The sequence below is a fragment of the Phragmites australis genome, chromosome 6 (assembly GCF_958298935.1).
Source record: "Phragmites australis chromosome 6, lpPhrAust1.1, whole genome shotgun sequence".
NCBI lineage: Eukaryota > Viridiplantae > Streptophyta > Magnoliopsida > Poales > Poaceae > Phragmites > Phragmites australis.
The window spans coordinates 39,215,451-39,241,326 of NC_084926.1; the positions used below are offsets into that span (position 1 = coordinate 39,215,451).

At 43.4% G+C, this 25,876-nt stretch overlaps 1 protein-coding gene and 1 pseudogene across 1 annotated transcript; one reads left to right on the forward strand and one right to left on the reverse strand.

Moving 5' to 3' along the window:
- Positions 1-7,446: 7,446 nt before the first annotated feature.
- LOC133923215 (U-box domain-containing protein 52-like) lies at positions 7,447-11,704 on the forward strand. Its single transcript, XM_062368638.1, has 8 exons — positions 7,447-7,642; positions 8,318-8,397; positions 8,919-9,049; positions 9,135-9,317; positions 9,518-9,827; positions 9,948-10,049; positions 10,149-10,577; positions 10,931-11,704. The coding sequence occupies exons 1-8, from the start codon at positions 7,447-7,449 to the stop codon at positions 11,702-11,704; spliced, it is 2,205 nt and encodes a 734-aa protein (XP_062224622.1).
- Positions 11,705-12,413: 709 nt separating this feature from the next.
- Positions 12,414-20,602, reverse strand: LOC133923216 (aminopeptidase M1-A-like; annotated as a pseudogene).
- Between the last annotated feature and the right edge of the window lie 5,274 nt (positions 20,603-25,876).

Sequence of the window (25,876 nt, forward strand, 5' to 3'; positions counted from 1 at the left end):
AAGACGAAATGATGACGCCTTTCTCCGTGGCACCTTGGCACTCGCACCCCCTCTTTCCCATTCAGGATATGTCGAGGTCGGCGCGCCTATAAAAGAAAAGGATGGAGAACACGTAAAAGGGTGTGTGGAAAAAGAAAGAGGACGCAGACGCTCGAACCCATTCAAGCCAAGCTAGAACACGAGAGCCTCAAGCTCTCTGTAAGCTGCTCTCTCTTGAAACCAGATACATCCTTGAAGAATTCCCTTCGAGGATAGATATAGCACTCACATAGGAGTAGGATGTTACGCCCCCGTGCGGCCCGAACCTGTCTAATCCCTGGTGCACCCATCTTTCTCGCACTAGGACGATCATCTCCCACCAGCCAACGCATTTATTTTCGTTTCCCACTTATTTCCCAAACAAGCTCGCTCAGGATCATCCCCCCGGCCGAATCTTTAAAAAGGGGGTCTCTTGGGATCCCTGCGACAGGAGTTCATCCTCCGACAGCCTATATGCCCTACACGGCACGAATCGTTTGCAAGAATTGAAAGGTACGATCGATTCGGTATGTATCCTCGTAGCTACTGTCTTTTGCATCAAAATAGATCTGAAATCTTGCATAAACAGTAGCATGCATCGTATGTATGATTAGTACTGAGTATGTATGAATAGTAGCACATACATGCAAAGCACAATAGCATCACCTCATATGCATGAACAGTATCTTGCACAATGAACAGTAGCCCGTAGCGAGATGAACAATAGCTTGCGAATTCGATCTATACAGTATGGCATCACGTCAAGAACCAGCATCGCATGAACTCCGAGTATCCGATCTGGTGGGGCCCGCAGCCACCACCGCCCCACCGATCGAAGGCCACCGCCACAGATCGAAAAAGAAAAATATGTCGGCTCATGCACCTCTCGGGTCCTCGGGGAAAGAATGGGTGCTCGGGGGGGGGGGGCAGCAGTTCCCAGACCCGAGCACCGCCTCCCGGATCTTAGGTCCTCGGGGGTACTCGGGGGGTACTCGGGGTGCTGGGGGGGGGCAGCAGTTCCCGGCCCCGAGCACCGCCTCCCGGCTCTTACCCTTCTCGGGTCCTCGGGGTGCTTTGGGGGCCAGCAGTTCCCGACCCCGAGCACCGCCTCTAGGCTCTTGTCGTTCTCGGGTCCTCAGGGGGGTACTCGGGGTGCTCGGGGGGGCCAGCGGTTCCCGGCCCCGAGCACCGCCTCCAGGCTCTTTCCGTTCTCGGGTCCTCGGGGGGTACTCGGGGTGCTCGGGGGGGGGGCTAGCAGTTCCCGACCCCGAGCACCGCCTCCTGGCTCTTACCCTTCTCGGGTCCTCGGGGTACTCGGAGGGCCAGCAGTTCCCGGCCCCGAGTACCGCCTGCCGGAACCAGAGGCTCTGTTTTTGCCTTTTAGACCTTGTGGTTTCTGAAAATTATGCAAATTTTTGGAATTTTACGGGCTTTATGGAGAATCCTGAAAATATTTTCCTGCATGGAAATATCTCTAGAATTTGAATTTTGCATGTGTTTTAGCCATTATGCAGTATTTACTTCTATGTTATTTTTGCTATTTAAATTGCCTGAAATGCGTTTAAATTCAGTAAAATTCACATAATAGCATAGAAAATATCAAAAAATTACAGCAATCCAATTTAGCAACATGAAGCAACTTTACTGGTAGTAATACTTATATCATTTAAATATGTAGATGGTTGGCATCACGAACAAGGAGTTCGCTGAGCTGAGTGCTGATGGCTGCAACTATCTCACTTGGGCATCGGATGTTCGGATTGTACTGGGAGCAAAAAGGCTCCGTGCTACAATTGGCCTGGGAACAAGTAGTACAATTGTTCCCATGGAGGATGAGAATGATCAGGCGCTTCATTTTCTCCGCCATCATCTCTCTCCCACTTTGAAGGATGAGTATATGGCAATGACCAGCGCTAATGCTCTATGGGACGCACTGTAGGAGCGTTTTGAGCGTCTTAAGTACACCATCAAGCCTCTCGCAGAGCAAGAATGGGTCCAGTTCTATTTCTGTGACTATAAGCATGTCAGAGAGTACAACTCCGCGCTGCACCGTATATGCACACTACTGTGTCTCTGTGGGAAAGATATCACAGAAGAGGAGAAAATTGAGAAGACTCTCTCCACTTTCCACCCGAATGCGACAGAATCCGCACGCAATCACCGTCAATCGAATTACAAGAAGTATTCAGAATTGATTGATGTGTTGCAACTCAATGAAGTTCACGACGAAGTCATAAACAAGAACTTCTTATCCCAGCCGCAAGGAAGGAGGAGTGGACTAGAAGTCAATCAACTCTTTTTCAAAGAGCGCAAGATCCGTAATAAGAAGCGGGAGAAGGGAGGAAAGAAAGTGGTGACAAGCAAAGTCAAGCCTAGTGATGATAATGGCAAGACAAAGAAAGAAGCCAAGCCTTATGGTGAGCAGAACCAGACATGCTTTAAGTGCGGTGTTTGGGGCCATTGGTCCCGCATCTGCAAAGCACCTAAGCATGTTGTGGAAGCATTCCAGAAGAAGAAGAAAGAGCAACCAGAAGCACACCTTACCATAGCAGTGGGGATGGAAGAAGACAAAGCAGTCGAATTTGAAAGGGATGCATCTCACATAGAAGTTGATGATGCTCCCGCAATGACTGTAAAAGACCTCCCAATGAAGGATGCAGAGGCCCCCACTTGCCCTCTTCCACTGCCATAGTAGATGCCGAAATGAATGAAGCGGAAAACAAAGCCATTGAAGATGAAGTGGCCAGATGTTTCGCAGACTCTATCTAGAATTAGAGTAATTAGCCATTTATTTAGTTAGTTGCTGAATTTAGGAGGATTGAATAAAAGAAAGCTCTAGAAGAGTGGATCTTAGCTGCAAATAATTTTTCAATAGTATATATAAAGTATTTAGTCTTTGTGCTACCTTCTTGCATGTGAATGATTGAATGCTTTATTTATAGAATATGTGTGGCGTCCGTATGTAGGAAGTGTGTATTGTGGATAGTGGAACCACAAATACAATCTTAAGAGAAAAGAAGTATTTCTATTCCATCAGAAATAGCTCTGGAAAAGTGATGACTGTCACTGGTAGTGATAAATGCATAGTTAGATCTGGAAGAGCCATAGTCACACTACTTATGGGAACTACTTTGCACATTGAAGAAGCATTGCTGTACCCTGAATCTACAAGGAATCTCTTAAGTTTTAAAGACATTCGCGCTAACGGTTTTAAAGGTAGAAACTGGTGAAGAAGATGATAGGGAGTACCTATACATCACTAAGCGTGATAGTGAAGAAAGAATAATAGAAAAACTTCCCTCCATGAGCAGTGGCTTATACTACACTCGTATTAGGGCACCTGAAGTGTTCACTACCTTAAAGACTGTATTCCGTAGTGTGGAATTATTCTCCCTATGGCATGATAGATTAGGTCACCCTTGTCTTAGAATGATGAGGAACATAATTACTAACTCACAAGGTCATGGCATAAATGTGAAGAATTTCCTGAATCATGAAGATTTTGTATGCCCTGCATGTGCTACCGGGAAATTAATAGTGAGACCATCTGTCTTGAAGGTACAGTATGAAATCCCTGCATTTCTTGACAGAATCCAGGGGGATATCTGTGGTCCTATTCAGCCGCTTTCAGTCCCATTTCGGTACTTTATGGTGTTAATAGACGTGTCCTCGAAGTGGTCGCATGTATGTTTATTATCTACCCATAACCACGCCTTTGCAAAGTTGATCTCGCAGATCATACAAATCAGGAATAATTTTTTGGATCATCGAGTGAAGTCCATTAGAATGGACAACGCTGGAGAATTTACTTCGAAAGCGTTCGGTGATTATTGTACTGGCATGGGGATTAAAGTTGAACATTCTGTACCCACACCCAGAATGGACTAGCTGAAGCACTGATCAAGAGAATAAAGTTCATTGCTAGACCGTTGTTGCAGCACTGTAATTTGTCTGCTACATGTTGGGGACACGCAGTCTTGCATGCAGCTGCTCTCATTAATTACAGACCCTCCTCCTACAACATCCATTCACCTATGCAACTAGTGCAAGGGGTGATCCCAAAGATTTTCCATTTACGCAAATTTGGATGTATAGTTTATGTGCCGATACCGCCGCCACAGCGGACTGCTATGGGGCCTTTGCGGAAAGTTGGAATCTATGTCGTTTATGAGACTGCATCCATAATCCGATATTTAGAACCAGCAACTAGAAATCTGCATACGACCCGCTTCGCTGACTGTATTTTTGATGAAAATAATTTTTCGTCATTAGGGGGAGGAAATAAACCCTTAGATGAGAAATGCGGGAAATTATATTGCAGGCTGAAGGAATTGCGGCACATGATCCTCGCACTAGTGAAGCAATTGATGAAGTATAGAAAATCACCGACTTACAGAAATTAGCAAACAATCTACCTGATTATTTTTGTGATTTGAAGAGCGTGACTAAGTCGCATGTGCCTGCACGCAATGCACCAGAGAGGGTGGAAGTACCAAAAGAAGGTACCCCTCATCTTATCCCAGGAGCTCCGAAAAATAATAAAAGGACAAGAAATCCGGTTACTCAAGTCCCAAATAGCCAGAGACGTCTAGCAAAAGTGGGAAATGAGAGCTTACCACAGCCGATCATAAAAGTGCCCCAAAGGAAAAAGAAGGGGAGCCAGTTAAGACCTGGCGATGGTATGGAACCTCAGAAAGTAGGCATACCAGATTTGAATCTTTCCACGCATGAAGGAACCAGCGAAAATGCGTGCGCTGAAATCGACGCTGGTAAACTAAAGGACCTTGCTCCAATAGTAAGAAATTATGAAGAGTAAGATGAAGAAGCACCTGAAAGTGCAGCCCATTATGAAATAGCAATAAACTATGTGAATTCAGGGGAATCTTAGAATAGAGCAACCACAATAGTCGACACATACTTCAAAAATAAAATTGCCACAGTCATATATCATGACCCTGAGCCTGCATCGCTCGCTGAATGTAGAATAAGGTCAGATTGGAAAGACTGACAGAAGGCAATAATAGCTGAATTGTTGTCCTTGAACAAAAGAGAGATATTTGGGCCAGTATGCCGCACACCTCCCCACATCAAACCAGTGGGATACAAGTGGGTTTTTGTTCATAAGAGGAATGAAAGGAATGAAATTGTGAGGTACAAAGCACGACTAGTGGCACAAGGTTTCACTCAACGACCAGGCGTTGATTATGAAGAAACCTATTCCCCGGTGATGGGTGGCATTACCTTTAGATATTTAATCTCAATGGTAGTCAACCTAGAGTTGAAAATAAAATTGATGGATGTTGTGACCGTATATCTTTATGGGAGCCTAGATTCGGACATTTATATGAAGGTACCTGAAGGAATACCATTGCTGAATCAGGATAGAGGAAATAGACACCTTTATACCGTACAATTGAAAAAGTCATTGTATGGGTTGAAACAGTCAGGTAGAATGTGGTACAATCGTTTGAGTGAATTTCTTAGAAAACGAGGCTACACAAATAGCACGGATTGTCCCTGTGTATTCATAAAAAAGTTCCAGAATGGATTTTGCATAATATCTATATATGTAGATGATCTGAATATCATCGGTACAGAAGAAGATATTGAAGAAGCAAGTTCATACCTGAAGTCTGAATTCGAAATGAAAGATTTGGGTAAAACCAAATTCTGCTTGGGCCTGCAGTTAGAGCATATGGAAGATGAAATCTTTGTACATCAGTCAAACTACACTCAGAAAGTGTTAGAGCAGTTTGGTTTTGAAAAATCATTTCCTGCTAAAACCCCCATGGTCGGAAGATCATTACAAGCAGATCAAGATCCCTATAGACCTAGAGAAGAGGGGAAGGAAATATTGGGACCGAAATTCCCATACTTAAGTGCAATAGGTGCGCTGATGTATCTGGCTAATTGCACTAGACCAGACATAGCATTTGCAGTAAACCTACTTGCACGATACAGTGCAGAGCCCACTAAAAGGCACTGGAAGGGCTTGAAAGATATTCTGCGCTACTTGCAAGGTAGCAAGTATATGGGCATGTTCTACAGAAAGAATCAGGATCTAAGTCTTCTTGGATACGCGGATGCTGGGTACCTGTCAGACCCGCATACAGCGAAATCATAGGCTGGCTATGTTTTTTTATGTGGTGGAACTGCAATATCCTGAAAATCGACGAAGCAGAGTCTTGTATCTACTTCGACGAACCACTTAGAAATAATAGCTCTATATGAAGCCGCACGAGAATGCGCATGGCTTAGAAGAGTGATCAATCACGTCCAGCAGTCATGTGGCTTGAACACTACTAACACCCCTACCATTATCTATGAAGATAATACTGCATGTATCGCACAAGTGCAAACGGGATATGTGAAAAGTAACCTAACGAAGCATATCAACTCCAAGTTCTTTTATGCTCATGAATTGCATAAGATGAACGAAATAAAGGTAATGTATACCAAGTCGTGTGAGAATCTTGCATATTTGTTCACTAAGTCTCTCCCTGCATTTAGTTTTGAAAGATATGTTCGTGGCATTGGGATGATGAGGCTTAGAGAGTTGCACAATTCAGGGGGAGATATTTCACATAACACATATAAGAAGAATTAAATCTTAGTCAAGAAGATTAAGTACCCAAGGTTAATCATGAGGATTACTTGAAGCATTTGGATGAATTGTACTCTTTTCCCCTTATTTGAGTTTTCCTGAAGTTTCTCATGGCAAGGTTTTTAATGAGACAATTCGTGTGACTATGTCGCGAGCTATGTACTCTTTCTCTTAATTTTTTCCACTGGGTTTTTGGGAGTTTTAATGAGACATGTGCATTTCGCGAGAAGTGCCTAAGGAGGAGTGTTATGAAACCTAGCAGGTTACGTATTGAAGTGGATCCGTCTCGAATCATAGTAGGATTAGAGTCCAACACTTAAGGGTTTTTGGTTCTTTATATACGGGGGAGATCCCTCATTGTAACATATAAGAAAACAGATGAATAAAGAATAGACAGTTTTTTTCCTATGCTTGTGTCTCTTTTTACAATTGTTCTTTTGAGGGATCGCTGTACTACACCCGATAGCAGCGATTTCTGAAACACTTTTAAAGATAACCGGGGAAATATTAGCCACCGAATAATAAGCAACGCGCGCCCAAATTTGGCAAACAGCGCAACTCCCTGGAAACCCATTGCAGTTTTGGGTGGCTCGATCACAACAGAAAGAAAGGAGGAGGGGAGGACCAGACAGAGCAGGAGAAATAAGGCCAAGGGAGAGGAGAGACAAATGCCCTTCTCTGTCTCTCTCTCTCTCTCCCCTCCGTTTTCGCCTCTTCCGCTCTTGAATTTCTTTCTTTGCTTTTGCAACCTGTTGGTTCGTCTGTTGGGTTGGAAGCTGATTACTGTATTTGAGAGAGAGAGAGAGCCGTGCTTACCATTTGAGATGTACCTCTCGCCCTTCTCCGCGACATCTTCGCACAGCGGCGAGCATGAGGCTGCGAAGGACAGCTCGATCATTGCGGCCGTCGATCGGGATAAGTACAGCCAGCAAGCAGCGAAATGGGCGGTGGATCGGCTCCTGACGAGGGGCAGCACGCTCCAGCTGGTCCATGTCAGGGCAAACAAGAACGGCCAAAACGGTAGGTGCCTTTTCAATCCCGATATGTTAAGAAGTTACGAATTTGCGTCAAAATGCAAGTAAAATTAGAAGAGGTCTTTCTACATACCAGCACCCTCTGAATTAGGCTAGTTTAGGATCATAAGCATTTTCACTTTACAGCCATAGGGTGCTAAACTGTTCACTATTCGAGCAGAACGATTTCATACAAACTAGCTGATTTTAGGATTAGGTAGTAAACGATAAATGATGGCCACTTTTCTTTCTTTTTTTTGTTTCTATGATTACTTACCTTTTGTAACAATATGATGCCCATTATTGTCATGAACCATGATGTGGTGAATTCAATGCTATGCAAGTAAATTTTCAACGAAGTTTGCAGGAAAATGAAGCAATAAAATGCACGTTGCTTTGTAGGATGATGTGTAATACATTGTTCTGAAATTAATATAACTGTCTGTAATTGCAACATTCGTGAACATTTAATGTTCGCTAGCCTCAGTTGTTGTATTCCGCAATCTAATTAACACACATTTAAATTGATCCCACCACTACAGAAAAATATCTGCAGGAACTATTTTTATTTAATAACTAGGCAAATAAAACTTATTCTTCAATTCAACATGGTTTGCTTTATATTCTAGAAAAACTGTCTGATTTATCAACACTTTTCTTGTTTCATATGACTGTGCTACAGCTGAAGGGGGCAAAGATGAGGGGGACGCAGATATGGCACAGTTATTTATCTCGTACAGAGGTTATTGTGCTCGTAAAGGGGTAAGTGCCAATTGAATACTACCTTTTTCAAATATTGGTAAATAGTAGGCCGAGTTCATATAAAATAATATCACTGTAGGGTATTTATCTATAACAAAAACATTACACTGAACCGTGTATAATTCATTGGAAGAAAAAAACTCGACTCTAGTGGAGAGAGGTCTGAAAGTCGTTGTTAGTTATAGCTCTGAAAAGGCTCTCAAAGGCTGGCCACCCAGAGGCAAGTGACTTTATGACCGCTTGGGACTACACTGAAAACGACACACAACGAGGGACTTTTTTTTGCGAGAACCGGGGTTTAAGCCCTGGCCGGTCGCCTCACAACCGGAGGACCTACCGTCATGCTATGAGCACGTTCTCAATAATTCATTAATAGATACCTAAAAAAGGATTCTGACATCAAATGTTTCAGTATTACAATAAGAGGAGTTATTCTATTCTGAAAAAAAAGAACACAAATATTCAAATGGAACGGAATGACTTCAAGCAATACTTATATTAATTCCGTCTGTAAATCGCAGATGCATCTGAAGGAGGTGATCTTGGATGGCAGTGACATCTCCAAAGCAATCATTGAATATGCCACTAGCAACGCCGTCACAGACATCGTCGTCGGGGCATCAACTAGGAACACATTCATCAGGTACATTACGTGCCCATTCATCTGTCATGGTTGTGCACCTTTACGTCCCCTTGATGCCTATACTGAAAACAGGCATGATCATTATACCGTGCAGAAGATTTAGAAATCCTGATGTCCCAACATGCTTGATGAAGATGGCGCCTGATTATTGCACAGTACATGTCATACACAAGGCAAAGGCCATCCAGGTGAAGGCAGCCAAAGCTCCAGCACCCTTCACTACTCTCCCTCCAAAGCAATACTCCCAATCAAATATAGAGTCCGATGGATCTTCAAGGTAAGTCTGTGAGGAGAAATATCACTTCACTAGTTACATTGTGTACCTGTGGAACTTATATGATTCGTGGTAATCTGAACACTTTCATTCTTAATATCTGGGATATAGCATGGACTTACCTCCAAAACTTGTTAACGTCCATGTTTCAACAAAATAAACTGGTTAATATCAACTAAAGAAACATTCTGATTTTTAAACAGATCCTCAAGAGGGGACTGGAAGGTTTCTCATCAATTGTCTCCGACGGCAAATAGAGCATCGGTGGACCGATTATCTGCCTATGCAAGGGCCCCATCGAGGGATAGGCCTCTTTCTGGAGCTAGGACAGCACCCCAGAAGGATTTTGACGACTACATCGATTTTATAGCACCGCCGAGGCCCTCAGTGACTCGTAGTTCCTTTTCAGATGACATTGATATCCCCATGAGCATGGAGTTTCAATCCATGGACTTTGCTGAATCTCTTGAGTTGTCCTCAGGGGTATCCATGGAAAGCCTAAGTTATGCCGGGGTAAGTACCTTGAAAACATCAAGTTTTATTTTATTTTATTTGGCAAGTGACAAAATCAAGTTACTACAGTTGATCAAACCTTATATGTGCAAACTCTTATTTTGTTTCACTTGAAATCAGAAGGATGTAGAAGCTGAAATGAGACGGTTGAGACTAGAACTGAAACAGACAATGGACATGTATAACTCCGCATGTAAGGAAGCTGTTGATGCTAAACAGAAGGTGTGTTTGCTTCTGTATTGCTAGCCTTAAGCATAAATGTCAAGTAATTCCTGAACTAATCAGAAGATGTTGATATAATGAACAATGATCTAACTGCAGGCAGCACAGATGCATCAGATGAAGATGGAAGAATCCAAAAAGTACCGAGAGCTAAGGAATGCAGAAGAGGAAGCTCTTGCACTCGTTCAAATGGAGAAAGCAAAGTGCAGAGCTGCACTGGAGGCAGCAGAAGCTGCGCAAAAAATTGCAGAGCTCGAGGCGCAGAAGAGATTGAGAGCAGAATGGAAGGCAAAGAAGGAGGCCGAGGATAGAAAGAAAGCAACTGATGCACTGAACAAAAATGATCTCCGGTACAGGAGATATTCCATTGATGACATAGAAGCTGCCACTCATAAGTTCGACAAGGCACTCAAGATAGGAGAAGGTGGGTATGGACCAGTATATAAGGCAGTACTGGATCATACTAATGTCGCCATTAAAATTCTAAGACCAGATGCATCACAAGGAAGGAAACAATTTCAGCAAGAGGTAAATCCGAGACAGCAACTACAGATTGTGGTAGCCTTGAAATTTATGTACATAATTGGTGTTGTCGGTCTACACTAGGCAGCTTTAATTATCTAGATATTACTAGAACCACAATTAAACACCAACAACATTCCTTTTCTTTTATTTGCAACAAATTTGTTCACTCTCAGGAAGCAGATTTTGTTCTCTGCAGGACATCCCAATCTTCCTATTTATACTCATTTCAATTGATAGTAGCTTGTCAATTATGTACATGAAGTCATGCTTAACCTGTCTATATTTATGACAATAATAGAATCGTGCTAAATTTGCAGAATGACATCCTAAAATGCATGCCTGTGACAAATTTGCAGATTGAAGTACTTAGCTGCATGCGGCATCCAAACATGGTCCTCTTGCTTGGAGCTTGCCCAGAGTATGGCTGCCTGGTGTACGAGTACATGGACTACGGAAGCCTGGAGGACCGCCTCTGCAGACGAGGTAAAACATTGCCAATCCCATGGAGCATCCGCTTCAAGATCGCTGCGGACATTGCAACTGGCCTTCTCTTCCTCCACCAGGCGAAACCGGAACCACTTGTCCACCGAGACCTGAAGCCTGCCAACATCCTCCTCGACCACAACTTCGTCAGCAAGATCAGCGACGTCGGCCTTGCAAGACTGGTGCCACAGTCCGCAGCTGATGTCACGCAGTACAGGATGACATCCACAGCCGGCACATTCTGCTACATCGACCCCGAGTACCAGCAGACAGGCATGCTCACCACAAAATCTGACATATACTCGCTCGGCATCCTACTGCTCCAGATCATCACAGCAAGATCACCTATGGGACTCACGCATCATGTTGAGCATGCGATAGAGAGAGGAGCCTTCCAGGAGATACTTGACCCAACGGTGACGGACTGGCCGGTGGAAGAGGCTCTGGAATTCGCAAAGCTGGCGTTGCGATGCGCAGAGCTGCGGAAGAAAGACAGGCCGGATTTGGGAAAAGAAATCTTGCCAGAGCTTAACAGGCTACGCAATCTTGGACATGAGTACGAAGCTGCCCAGGTCAGCAGCACGAGCACAAACTGCTCAAGCTCTGCACCATATAGTTTCAACAATGATGATGTCTCAATATCGTAATAGTGTTCCATGGCAGTAAGAAAATCAAGCATACTTAACCGTATAGACAGACAGGAGAGTTGCTTTCTGGGTCTGGAAAACCACTGCCTGTCTTTGCTTGAATTCAGATCCTACCTCAGATGAGATGATCATGGACTGCAGCATCTGATGATGGGGCCTAACTTAGTCGGTCAACCCGAAGAGATTGTTAGCATGTAGATAAGGGGAGCATACAAAGGAAACTTAAGGTGTGCATGTATGTAACATAGTAAAATGCAAACTTTTTTACTGTCACAGCAGCCTCAAGTTTTCAACTATGGTTTGCCCCTCTTTTTTCATCGCCAGGCAAGCACACAAGGTTCCTGACAAAATTAGTCTTAGTTTTAGCAATATCTCAACAGCATGATAACAACTAGGACCATTTCACTCAATTAACCATTGGGTAGAGTAGCAAATGCTGGGCATTATTTTTTTTGTACATTTTTGTTTGGCGCATAATCTCAGGCAAGTAAAAGGGAGTTACCAATCATCTGATCAAATCAGCAAAATATCGGAACAATCGATCGTCAATTTCCTTTCAATTTCAAGGGATGTCTCCAACGAGGCGACCATTGATCTCCCCCCGCACATTGGGGTCTTTGGTTTTAGCGTCCACGTCAGCAGGATCAGGTAACTTGGCGCATCGTTGACCTTAGTTACTTGGACAATGCAAGGATGTTAAAATCTACATTTAAAGAAAGAGAATAATGCTCTGCTTCACGGTCCTCGCGATGTTCGCCTTTGTTCTGCTCTGGAAAAACTCCGCTTCATCGCCCACTTCATCGACGATGTTTCGCAATGTATCAGAGAGAGAGAATTTTTCCATGTAGGTGCTTATAAGAGTGATGAGATGTAAGTAGGTTACGCTGCGTACCGGTGAGACAGTTAAGGTGACGAAATAGGTTAGCACAGTTCCAGAGAAGGTCCCTGATATGTAGTCCCAGTTTACCTGAAGCACAGTCGGCACGGAGTTAGCATGTAGGACAAAGAAAGTTGCAAGGCTTACCAAGGAAAAGAAGAACGTCAGTGGATACCTTCAACCATTGCCATGCCATCTCGTGTGCCCCTGAACTCACCCCTCTAAGGACATATATTGCGTCCTGATTCCTTACCTAAGCGTGCAATACATCTTGAGTTATTCCAGTAAGATGAAACAAAGTTTAGCCTTATCATGTAGAACGCATAGAGCATATGTTACAGGGCCACGTCACTTACGCAATAGTCCACCAACAGCACTAATGATTAGCATAAACAACAGAAATTTGTGTAGAATTTATTGCATGTTTATTACCTCAGGTGATAGTATGAAGTCCAATGCTTCACGGACAACATCAGGGTCAGGGGAAGATGCCAAAGAACCTACAAGGAAAAGGGTCAGGAATTTTATGAGGTCCCAAAAACAAGCACACATTTGAACAGTAAAAAAGATATATTTGACTTACCTAACACGCGAACTTTATCCTGGCTTAGATCAGTTTCTCTGTAAATCTTCAAGAGTGATTCATAGCCAGCTTCGTTCGATTTGTTCACTGTCTGCATCAAAGCAACATATGCAGCCTACAAAACAAAACAAGATTAACAAGTGGATAGTACATACTTTTCATAGTTAGCTATATACACATCTAAAATTTCCTTAAGATGCTAACCTTTCGAACATCTGGAGGGAGAAGAGGTGTTTCTCTGTCTTCCAGAAAGACATTGAATCAACGAACAGCTTCATTTATGGTAGCACCATGGCCAAGTTCCGCTGGAGCGGTTAAGAGTGTACCTCTTAACAAAGCATTCAGGTGGCCTTCACCACTCTTAGCATCCCAACCAAGTTTCCTGCAATTGATACTTAAAGGTTAGGCAAGACCTCAATATAAAATGTTCTTCCACTACAGAATGATAGAGCAATATATTTACTGTGCAAATGGCTCAAGGAAGTCAATTAGGAACTTCTTCAGATTACCCAACTCCTCTGGAGCTGCAACAGCCATCATCTCAGCAATGTTCAGACTTGTCTATAAAGCCAAATAGCTTAAATTGCTTAGAACAAAATCAAGTTTAAGAATAGGGACTTTTCAAGTAGAAAGAACATTACAGTGATTGCATGTGCAAGCACGGTATACTCAGTCTCATCCTTGTACGCAGCAATCAAATGTAGCAAAGAGACCAGCTTTTGTTTCCCAGCCATACAGAGGGCATAAGTGTCATCAAGCACACCTGTATCCAACAATAACAATGTAAGAACAGTTGGACAGGGTAAGACTGATACACTTGCAAGAAGATGCTGAGAGAATTTACCGTATCTGTCTGCTGCACTCAATTTGTTGGTCTCAATTGCATACCAAAGTGGGGATGCAAGTTCCTAATCATAGCTCACTCTATAGAAGCTGGTCTGGTTGACATTAAGTTTAATCCAGAAGTCGTCTTTCTTTTGGCATTCCATGAGCCCTGACAAACTGAAATCTTCTTGCTTCCCATGAAAAAGGACTTCTCTTGGCGTGAGTACGAACAGCAACATAGTGTGATAGGAACCACCCATTGACCAACTCCTGTGGATCCACTTGACAGAAACTGTGTCTGCAGAAAGCCTCTAAACCAGAAACAACATTTGATTTTGCAAACTGAGAAAAGAACTTGCAAAGTTTAAATTACTTTTAAACATGTCTCCGGATAAAGAAGTCCGCAATGTACCTGCTCCAGTTGTAGCTTTCCATCCTTTAGTTTCACATTTACGACAGGATAACCTTGCTGTTTTGTCCATGAATGCATTAATGTTCTAACGGGTTCACCAGATCCCTCTTCAAGGGCAGCCCACAAGTCTTCTGTCTTTGCATTTGAATACGCAAAATTTTTATGTATGCAGCCAGAGATTTCTAGCAAAAAGAAGACCAAAAGGACAACTTTTTGTTACCACTGAAAAAATATTTACACTGACAAGTGACAGCTAGTATGAAAATTATTTGCATTTTGCAATATTGTGTTCCCAAAGAATAGTCTCAAGAAAGAACAGAATAAAGTCCTAACAAAAGCTTATGTAATATAGTAAGTGGCATTTCCAAAAGTAAACCGACCACAGGGCCAGGTCACAGACTCACAGCATATTGCAGCCATGCGATTATTCAGTTATTGCTTAAGAACTGTGCCTTTTTTTCAAAAGAGAAAGAGAGAGAAATAGTAATGAATAAGCAAAGCAAACCTGAAAGGTCTCAGCCCCAAGATAGCTTTGTAGCATCCGAATGACAGAAGCTCCTCTCCTATAGCTTATAGCGTCAAATATGTCATCTATTTCATCAACGTGATTTATGTCCACCTGAAAATAATAGAAAATAAGCCACATGATATGTGCATCAATATGCAAGGCAAGTACTAAATATGCATCGATTGTGCCAGTTAGACAATATGATCACTATTAAGTCTGAACAGATAATGGTTACCAATTTTTAGAACCATGACAACATAGTTTCCAAAAAAGAACCTGTTGACCTTTTTACTTTCAACACTTTCTCCAGTCAAATAGGTTTGCTCTGACTGATTAGAAATATGCTATAGACACATATAAATATTCGGATAATTCCTCATTTACTGATGCTAAAGTCCTTAATGCCAGATTTGCCATCCCACATATCACTGACACATGCGATGAGCAAACCCAGGATTGGTAAATTTAGCAGTGGCAAATAAGGAATTGTCCCATATTTATTCTGCTTGCATCCTGGCATCAAAATTGGCCATGATACAACTAGATATCATATTCGCAATCAAAATATTTTCATGGTATTTTAATTAATAATTTTGCCAATATATGAAAACCAAAATTAAACATCAAGTTCTAAGTTGGAGACTAGCGGGTATAAAACATATTTCACAATATCCATATGACATAAACCCTGATGGGTGTATCCAACCTTCAGTCCCAATAGAGAGTGATCCACGAATGTTTTACCAGATCCGAGCCCTCCCAAGCGCAAGCAAAGGAACCTTCAGGTATGCTGATTGAAGTTCTTATTATCTTCTTATTTTTCTTTCAAATTATCAAGTAGATACTTGAATTCATTTGGTTTGGATGAGTGGCCTTTTGTTAGAGAACGTCGAGCGTACCAGCCCAATCGCCTCCTCGAGCAACTGTCACTCTCGATGACCCGGCCGAAAAGGTAACTCTTCTCAAGTTATCGATTTTCTTTCGGTCATTCTACTAATGACGAGTTTGTGTGGGTAGCTTTTTTTAGGAACATCTGGCGCGTCCTCGCAATCGCCAACTCGGGGGACCGTCATGCCTGATGACTCGACTAGAGGGGTAATTTCAGTCGAATTATCGCTCTTTAGTTGATCATACTTTCACAAGATAATGAATTCTTATTATCTGGTTCTTTGCAGGCTACTAATGCCTTGACTTTACCTGGTCAATGTGTAACTCCTCCACCAGCTCCGCCTGCCGGACCAAGAACAAAGAAGGTGACCACAAAAAGGCTAAAGTCAAGCATCATTTCTCACTTTTCGATTTCAAAGAGGTTTGTCCTGGATCCTAATCTCGACTGGTCGATTGACAGTCCTTTCTTTTCCTTTTCTCTTATTCTGTTGATTGCAGACTATCGACTGAGGCGCAAACCAAAGCCACTGCCGCCGCTAAATGCGGAGCAGCGGAAGAGGAAGCAGGAGAAGAGAAGAGGTTCTGAAACCTCGGAGACTTCGGAGCACCGGAGGAAGCTCGATTCCGTGCGTGCGTACACTAGGCGTGTAAAACAAACCATATCGGCAAAAATACGAATTTGTACAATATACCTGAGCGTATTTATTGAAATAGACAACATATTGTTGTATTCACGAATCTAGCATCTGTATTCGGCACACAGTGTGCCAAAAATCACATGTATTGCACACCGTGTGCCGAATACAGGGAACAATATATTCGGCACATGGTGTGACGAAATACCTGTTTCCTGATATATTTTTTTGCGTGTGTTGTTATTTTATGTAATTGGCAAATATGGTTGTGGTCGGTTGCGGTTCGCTTTTGTCATCTGATACCGGCATTTTGTTATTTCATGTAATTGGCAACTTTCAACTAAATTTGAATCGAGTTGCTAATTTAACTGTCATTTTATCTCGGTGAGTTGGCACTTCATGTTATTGGCAAATTTCAACAAAATTTAAAATTATGTACCCGGTGTGTTGTCATTTCATGTAATTAGCAACTTTCAACAAAATTAGAAATTATTTTCTAATTTAACTGTACATTTCAAAATGCATGAGAAAGAAAGTATGTAGTCTCTAAGGCGGCGGGCAGCCTTAACACTTAGGTATGTCTGAACATGCACAACATTAACCCTTGTATCATTGATCATCTTAAGATGGTGGTAGAAAATGACGACGTAAATTAGCGAAAGAATGCTAGTTGTGCCAGTCAAGGCTATCAGGGTAAGATGGTTGTAATCTCTAAGGTGGTGGTTGGAAGTTGTGAGGACGGGTACGAGGAAATCCAACATCATCTTTACGGTCATCACGGTCCTCCGGAGATGGAGGCCTCGGAGCTTTGTCATCTTGAGGTATCACAGTAGGAGCACGGTCCTATTTCGTTATTGGTTGGACACCATATCGATGTGGTGTGTGAAGATCCTCTTTTAGTGTTCGTTGAACCTTCTCCTGTATGGCTGGTGGAACATCGAGGCATTGGTGGCATGAAATCATCGTCCGCATCGATGTCATCATTTTCAGGTAGAATAGTAGAGGGTGCTCTTGTACCCCTTAGGTTCACTGATCTTTGTCATCTTCTACACGAACCAGGTATCACACCCCCGCCGAAGAGCATATGCATTGCCAAGAAGTGTGAGATTTCTTTGTTGATCAACTCTGCGTCTTCTGGGAATGCCTAACGCATAAGAGGAGCATTCGAATCAATAGCAATAAGATAAGTAGGGTAATCAAATAGAAAATGACGAACATGTATGTGGGATGCATACTGGTCGGGCAACATCGCCACCCTTCTTTGCCTCATACAAAAACCCAGCACAGAAGGATGGTCGGCTAGTTCGCACACCCTGAGGTATATTTGGCAGCGCTCGTACAAGAGGGCCCTAAGGTCGTCGGTTGTTACATGTAGGAGTGGAACGTTGAACGCAGAACATGACGGTCTTGCATGCAATTTAGACACAGCTTGGATTAGATTGCTCTCATTGAAGGGATCATCATTCCCTCCATGCACAACCTGCAAGGAGGCATTTAATGCTATATCGATCGTTGTAGGTGTCCATGGATAGCTAGTACTAGAATATCCTGCCATATATGTATTGATCTTTGACTGCAATATTTTTGCTCTGCACCAAAGCACGGATCGTTGGTTATTTAATAAACATTAAACAGGTATGAAATATCGTAATTGATATATACGAATGCTTAATAAGTAACTCATAAATAAGTTATGTGTCCTAATTATTTGACAAAGATTATGTAAATTAAATATAATTACTTTAACACTGCAGTGCATAAGACATAGTACAGATGAGTACATAATATAGTGAATAACACATAGTACAGATGAGTACACAAAACATATGAGTACACAATATATTGCACTGGCTCATTAACGATGATGACGCCGCACGTAATCCCCAGGAGTGTAAGCATTTGGCGGGTATGTGGCCCTCATCCCAGCGGCCTGAGCTAGCCCCTGCCACGTGTGCCCTTGCTCGTCATCTTCATCGCCGTGTGGTGTTGCAACTCCATCGAATGCGTATCCAGAACCGCTAACTTGACCCTGCATGTACTATGATGTAGGATCGTCATGCGGGAGCGTGGATGCCGGTAGTACGTGCTCCGACGGAGTCTGGAATGCTGAAGTCTCAGCATTCTGGTACCACTATGAACCCCCAGGTGCATCGGAATATTGGGGGTACTGGCCGCTCAGTAGCTTGGTGAAGCTGACTGCTTGCAATGCAACAGCCTAGTCAAAATCTTGTGTGCCGCTCCAGGTTGGCGTCTGCTGCGTGCAGTCAATGACGTCCTCGTGATGAGTTGATAATACTGGTGGAGGTGTCTGCGTAGCCTGAGGAGGTTGTGTCCACTGAGGGGGCTGGAAACCCAGTGTACACTGCTCGGGACTAGGAGCCTCCGTGACCTCCTTGGCTTCAGCACAAAAACATGTCACATAATGGGCCACAGACGAAGGTGCCCCCCGTGATTGTGCCTCACGAGCACTGGACGAGCGCCTACTATGGGAGGCACGGGATGGGTCCATGGCTGGTACGTCGTACCCCCTAGGACACAGGGCACAACCACCCAGACCACGTATCGCGGGCAACAAGCGAGACCCTCTCGTCCTCATGTAGTCCCGGAGAGGGTTCCGATCCCTTCGCGTGGATGACCCACTTGCTTCCTCACATGCTTGCTCTGCCTATGTATGCATTTCGTACCCCACTTCAGTCTGTATTTGTTGAGGGTTATGTCAGTAATACGGATGTGTAACTAATAAAAATCATTAAAAGTACAATATCACTTACCACCACATGAAGAAGACGGGCACGATCCTCAGGGAAGGGTCTAGGGGTTGGCGGTACGTTGCTGTTGAGTAAGGTGGCAAGCGTGCGGGAACGGTACCATGAAAAGGTACTCCTAGTACGTGCCATCGTCGTACTGTCCTGCAGGAACGACGACATCCACTGAGCCTGACTCCATCCACCTGGTTATGTGCTCCGCATTAGTCTCCGACCAGTCATGTGTGCCTGCATTCCCCTGTGCGCTCCTCCTATACATGACATAAACAATTATAATTTCGTAACATGGATCACCTAGCATAATAATGGTATGTACAATAACACACTTACTCGTGCGCCTGACCAGCGTCTCGTTGGGGAGGTACTGGCACCAACTGTCGATGATCGAACTGCCTTTGTACACGTTTAGGAGAATACACTTCCACATTATTCATGTACAGCAAGAAGCATCTGGTCATCCATAAGTCCGAGTCACGAAAACAAGAGGATGCGATGAGGCATCCGGTCGCAATTTTGGTCACTCGTTCCATACGCTATGGATTTCACTCCGCGAGGTCGGCGCTAAGGACGTCAAGGTCACTGATCACCCGGGAGTAGTTACCATGGTCTTGCTGGTGAGTCCATCTCAGCCTGCCATGAATCCACCGATACCCCATCGTAGGCCTCATGTCGTCGGCAACGCCATTGGAGATGGGAATTGGATAGTAGGTCTGGCTCACCCACGGTCGACAAACCGGGAGATACTCCCAGCTCCAGAGCTGTAAAAGGTGTAGGTAGCCAGAAATAGATCCCATCTTCTTTGACCACTGGGTAGCGACATACAATCCTTTGTACGTAGCAGCCAACACAACAGATCACCAACTGTAAGGTGTCGGCTCATACAGATGTAACGCGAGCTGACCCGCTAACCATACAATATGAGGAAGTACATAATCGTCTACCGCGTTGCAGAACATAATACCTCCCAGCAAGATGTACAAGTACACCTCGTAATGCTGCATAACTGTAGCCTCGTCCGCATCCGGTGTGCAAAGACCGAACTGTGGTAGCCTATGAATCCATGATATGGAGAGCCCAACATCCTTCATGTCATATTGCACATTAAACCTACAAGATGCAGAGACTCAATGAAGCACGAGCAACACTGGAACATATGAAGTGTTTTACATAACAAATAATTACCTGTCCCGAATATAACTCTTCCATTGCTCCTTTGCTGGTCGTGAAGTACTAACGGGGTGATCCTTATCAGCAGCCCGGTCAGCATGGCCACATCCCGCAAAGTTACGGTCATCTCTCCACAAGGAAAGTGGAACGTGTGCATTTCAGAACGCCAGCGATCGACGAGGCCTGTGAGCAGTGACACCTCGATCGGCGGGAGGGGAGTCCTGCCACCGCCCTCCATGGGAGCGCCGGCCATCATAAGAGCAAACGGTAGTAGTCCTGCCTATGTGAGTGGCTCGTGGAATCGAGACTCTAACTCCTTAAGCTTGCGCACACTCCTGGAACATAACGGGACCAACTGCAAAGGTATGCAATACATTTATTGAGTAAGTACCAAGTTATCAGGGCAATTGAAATTCACGTATTATCATTGTACCTGTTGCCCTGCGAAAATCATCCTTCCCCTGTGGTTCTCGTCATACCGTAGCTGAAGAAGCTCGGGAAGGTGAACGTGAGCCATGCCAATGATTTCAAGCCTCATGGTTCAATTAAAAAAAACAACGTAAGACAACAGCTATTACAAAATAGGTACAACAACTAATAGGTGCATAACAAATTACAATACAAACCATGTTTGCGATTAACTTCATAAAACAAACTCAATTGTAACAAATCTAGTACATTCCAGTTCGATCATAGCCTGATAGTTTACCGCCGGGTCGAACAAGTCCTCCTGTCATGGTCAAATTGTTTGCATATTTTGCACCTACGTAGTTCATCAATAGCATCTGCTGCATCCATGTCACATTGCAGCCTCGTGGATCTAGACCACCCAGGATCCGTGCGTCGTGCTCTGGGATAAGGTACCCACTTAGGTCCCTCGATTGTTTTGTAGCTGCTTCCGATGTTGAAGGAACGCATCTTTGGAAGTCATGTGCTCCTCAATGCATCGATCGTGAAATAGGGTGATACGTATTGTAATCCGTCGTTGCCGCCCATGTCCCTGCAAGCGGCGAAGACATGGAAGCACTGGATATGGTGCAGTTTTGGCTTATTGCATGTGCACTTCACCTCGTGAGGATCAATTTGACATTTTTGCATGGTGTCCCCCGCGCTGCATCCTGAAGTGTACCGATGGCGACACATGACCTCGAATTCATTATTGGTCCAGCCGTAGATCCTAGTTCGATGAAAGTGTGCCTTACTCCTCCTTCTGGATATGATTTCCTCCAACTTAGGTGCAAACCGCGTGCTGCACTCCATTGCAGCTATACCATGGTCTCGAAAATAGTCAATCGTTCTATAGAATGTGAGCTCAATGATAGCACACAACGGGAGGCCGCCTACACCCTTTAGGACATTGTTGAACGCCTCCACTATGTTCGTTGTCATGATCGTATACCTAATATGAGAGACAATAATTTTAGATGGGATATTTTCATAACCTAAAGTAAAATACAATCATTCAAATGCTATGTTCTAACCTGGAACCATGAGTATCATGTATTAGGGCCCAACGCTCCGCCGGCTTTCCCACTATTCACTGGCTAAACGTAGCACGTGAACGGCTAATGATGGTTTGGCCCTCACCATTTGCGTCCGCAGATGGTCCTCCTGTGCTTTTTGCTCTGCTATCATCTTGCGAGTGGTCTCATTTAATTCTCTCCATATCCCATTGAACTTCGCCTGCTGGTTCTGAAGACACAACCATTTGAACCTCTTTACAAGACCCTTGTTGTGGTACCTTGAGTACAGGTTCGCACCTAAGTGTCGCATGCACCATCTTCTCTCCACATCAGGCCATGCAATGGAGTGGTTTGTGATGTCATGCAGCACTTCCAATGCATGCAAGAGGCCATTGTTGCGGTCTGAGATGATGCAAACTCGTTCCCTATTGCCAACGATATGTGTCCTCACCAAGGTGAGGAACCACATCCAACTATCATTGTTCTTACTCTCAACCATTGCATACGCGAGAGTAATGATCTGATCGTTTGCATCTGCTGCTATCGCTGTCATTAGGTTACCATGGTACTTGCCGCTAAGAAATGTGGCATCCACACATACCACCGGCTTGCAATGTCTGAAAGCTTCGATGCATTGGGCAAAGGACCAGAAAAACCTAATGAGGTATCTGTCAGTCCTGCTGTATGACCCATCCTCTAGCCTGATCGGCTCATCCGCCATGGCCCACTGGGTCCTTGGATTTGTCATGGCAATCTTCTGCAGCAGCTTCGGGGCATAGTTGTAAGACTCTTCGAAACTTCCAAACAACATCTTCAACGCCTTTTGCTTCGCTCGCCACGCGGTGTGGTAATTGATCAGCATACCCATCTTAGTCTGCACCTCCTCCATAATAGATTTTGGCGACAAACATATGTTCGTGCCAACATGGGTGATGAGGAGTTGGGCTATGAACCTCGCATCAACAGCGTGACTCACATTCCTAACAGCCTCTTCGCTGCATGTTTGTGGGGTGTGTCTACTCAGCACAAAATAGTTCTCGTATTTTGGCTTATGTGCTCGTACGAATTAAGGACAATTCGGGTGCTTGATACACCTGATCTCATACTCCGTAGGGTTAGACCGGGCGCACTTGTGGTCCCTTCTTGTGATTACAGCATAGTTGCTGATAAAGTGGATGACGTCCTTCCTGTTCCGAAATCGTTGTTCCACCTGGATGTCGTTATTCTGGTATCCCCAGTTAGATAGGGTGTTATACTCAATGATGGTACAATCTAGCAGCCCAGCATCATGAAAGTACTGGATTGCCGGCACCAGGTCATCGTTGTCAGCACCTTCTTCATCCCCACTACCACCGACTTCATCATCCATGCATCCTGCATCTACCTCACCATGGTCCACTTCAGGTCCCTTTGTACCGGAAGTGCCCTCACCGACATGCCCTCCCTCCTCATCATGCATCACATGATGGTCTAATCCTTCCACGCTAGGCCCCACTTCACCTTGCACCAGTCGTGATACTATGTTTACGTACACTCCCATTTCAAAGTTCTACTCTAATGCCTTGCGTGAGTACAAAGCCCATACGTTATTCCTTCTCAAATCGAACAACGTATGGACAATGATCGAGCTGTTTGGCACAAGTCGTGGCCACACACCCTCTAGGATAACATTGTAGGACTGCTGGTTCACACGCAAAAGGCTCATAACATGTGATTTTAAGCCTTCTAGATCAATAGGTAGCTCAATCGTACTCTCTACGTGCTGACAGTTCTGAATTGATACGAGCCTCCCATGCAAAACAGCGGGACGTTCTCCATAATAAATATGGATAGTCATAGTGTCTCTGCTAAACAAACGTAAATTGGCAAATAATTACTTAGATATATGTACTATAAACAGCTAATTACGCCCCCATACATTATCATAACTCTGGTTATCATGCCTATCACAGGATCAAAATTACGGTTACACTATAGTAGATTCTGTTACGAGATCATAATTACTATTACGAGATCATAAATTATGCAAATATTATATCTACTCTATTTTATCAACTTAATACAATTTAACCAATGTATTCGAACGGAATAAATACTCTACTCACTCTAATTACATTTTCTAATCTAAATATTAAGTACATATATAATCTACGTACAAATTACAGTTACACTATAGTAGATCCTGTTACGAGATCATAAATTATGCAAATATTATACCTACTCTATTTTATCAACTTAATACCATTTAACCAATGTATTCGAACGGAATAAATACTCTACTTTCTCTAATTATATTTTCTAATCTAAATATTAAGTACATACATAATCTACGTACAAAATTACGGTTACACTATAGTAGATTCTGTTACGAGATCATATTTACTGTTACGAGATCATAAATTATGCAAATATTATACCTACTCTATTTTATCAATTTAATACCATTTAACCAATATATTCTAACGGAATAGAAACTCTACTTACTCTAATTACATTTTCTAATCTAAATATTAAGTACATACATAATCTACGTACTTACTATTACAAAAGGTTGTCCTCTCCGCGTGCTGCTGCTCTACTCCTGCTCGCGCTCAACTGCTGATGCACTACACCTCCTCGCGCTCGACTGCTGCTTCAAATGCTGCTCGCGCTTGGGCTCACTTGCTGCTCTGCTCATGCAGGAAACTCGCTCTACTCACGCTCGCTCTGCTCTGCTCGTGCTCGAATGCAGCTGACGGAATGCGCGCTGCGAGCCATTTTATAGCAGCCAGCCGAGAGGAAAATGAGCAGCGACAACCGGTAGACGGAATTAAGCAAAAAGCGAAAGCGAAAAGAAAAGAAAAAGTAAAACGTGACATGACGGCACACGGTGTACGAAAAAGCGTATTTCGGCACACCGAGTGCCAAATACACATTGTTCCCTGTATTCAGCACACGGTGTGCCGAATACAGGTGATTTTTGGCACATCGTATGCCGAATACATATGCTAAATTCGTGAATACAGCAATATATTGTCTATTTCAATAAATACGCTCAGATATATTGTACAAATTCGTATTTTCCACGCTAACTTATGGTGCTCTATAATGAAAATATATATATTGGATATATTAATGTTAAATATAAATTTAAGGTACGAAGATATAGATATATTGTGGGAGAGTCATTGGATATGCTATGGGAGTGCCGTTGAACAAACACGCCAGGAGCGATTCCGTAGTTTGATTTTAAATGAGATCCGAAAAAGGATGATGAGATTATCCGCTAATTTCCCTCGTAATATTTTCATTTATTTTTATTAGTAAAATCAGTCTCATATCTATAGCCGGTAACGAGACGGGTAGGCAGGAACGTTAGAGGTTGAGGATGGATAGCAAAAATGGATAAATTATTCGAATTTTAGAAGGGTTCATTAGAGGTGTCAGAGTATTGAGTAAAAGAATGTCCTAGCTAACGGGTCCCACAAAAGATATGCTGACCAACGGGGATATTTTCTGAACCCTGGCTTATCGCGGGACTAGGTCCAAACTTGCACGACTAGTGCAAGGCATGCGCGACCACCCTACTTGCGGTATTATGAGATCGTGGTATTATAAGACCACCTTACTGGTCGCGGGATCGGTCCTTACCTAACTCATATAATTGCATTTATTGCTATCTACTCAATTGTTTTCTTTCCCTGGGTATCTTATCCAGTGAACAAAGTTATGACTGACGTAGTTGGGCACTGCCCCGTCCCGTAACATTAAATGCTACGGATGGGGCCTTATAGGCCAGCGCAGCACCACACGTCCTGTAAGAAGGGATTTTGTTTGGATAGCTAGAGAGATCTCATCTAGATCTCCTTCTTGACCAAAATTGAGCTTGAGTGGTGAAGGAATCAATGTGTGAGGAGGGATAAAGTGGTTGTTACTATAAGAGATTTTGTAAGGGAGAGAGTTCTGAAATGGCTCATCTAGACCTCCCGAAAAAGGGACGAGTACAGTTTGGATATTAGTGAAGATGACGGGTTACATCGGCTGGTTGTAACCTGTGTTAATTATTTGCA

Coding starts and splice junctions, on each gene's coding strand:
- LOC133923215 (XM_062368638.1), top strand. CDS start 7,447: ATGTACCTCTCGCCCTTCTCCGCGACATCTTCGCACAGCGGCGAGCAT. Junction 9,050..9,134: donor ACATTCATCAGGTACATTAC/GTGCCCATTCAT, acceptor TATACCGTGCAG/AAGATTTAGAAATCCTGATG. Junction 9,828..9,947: donor AAAGCCTAAGTTATGCCGGG/GTAAGTACCTTG, acceptor ACTTGAAATCAG/AAGGATGTAGAAGCTGAAAT.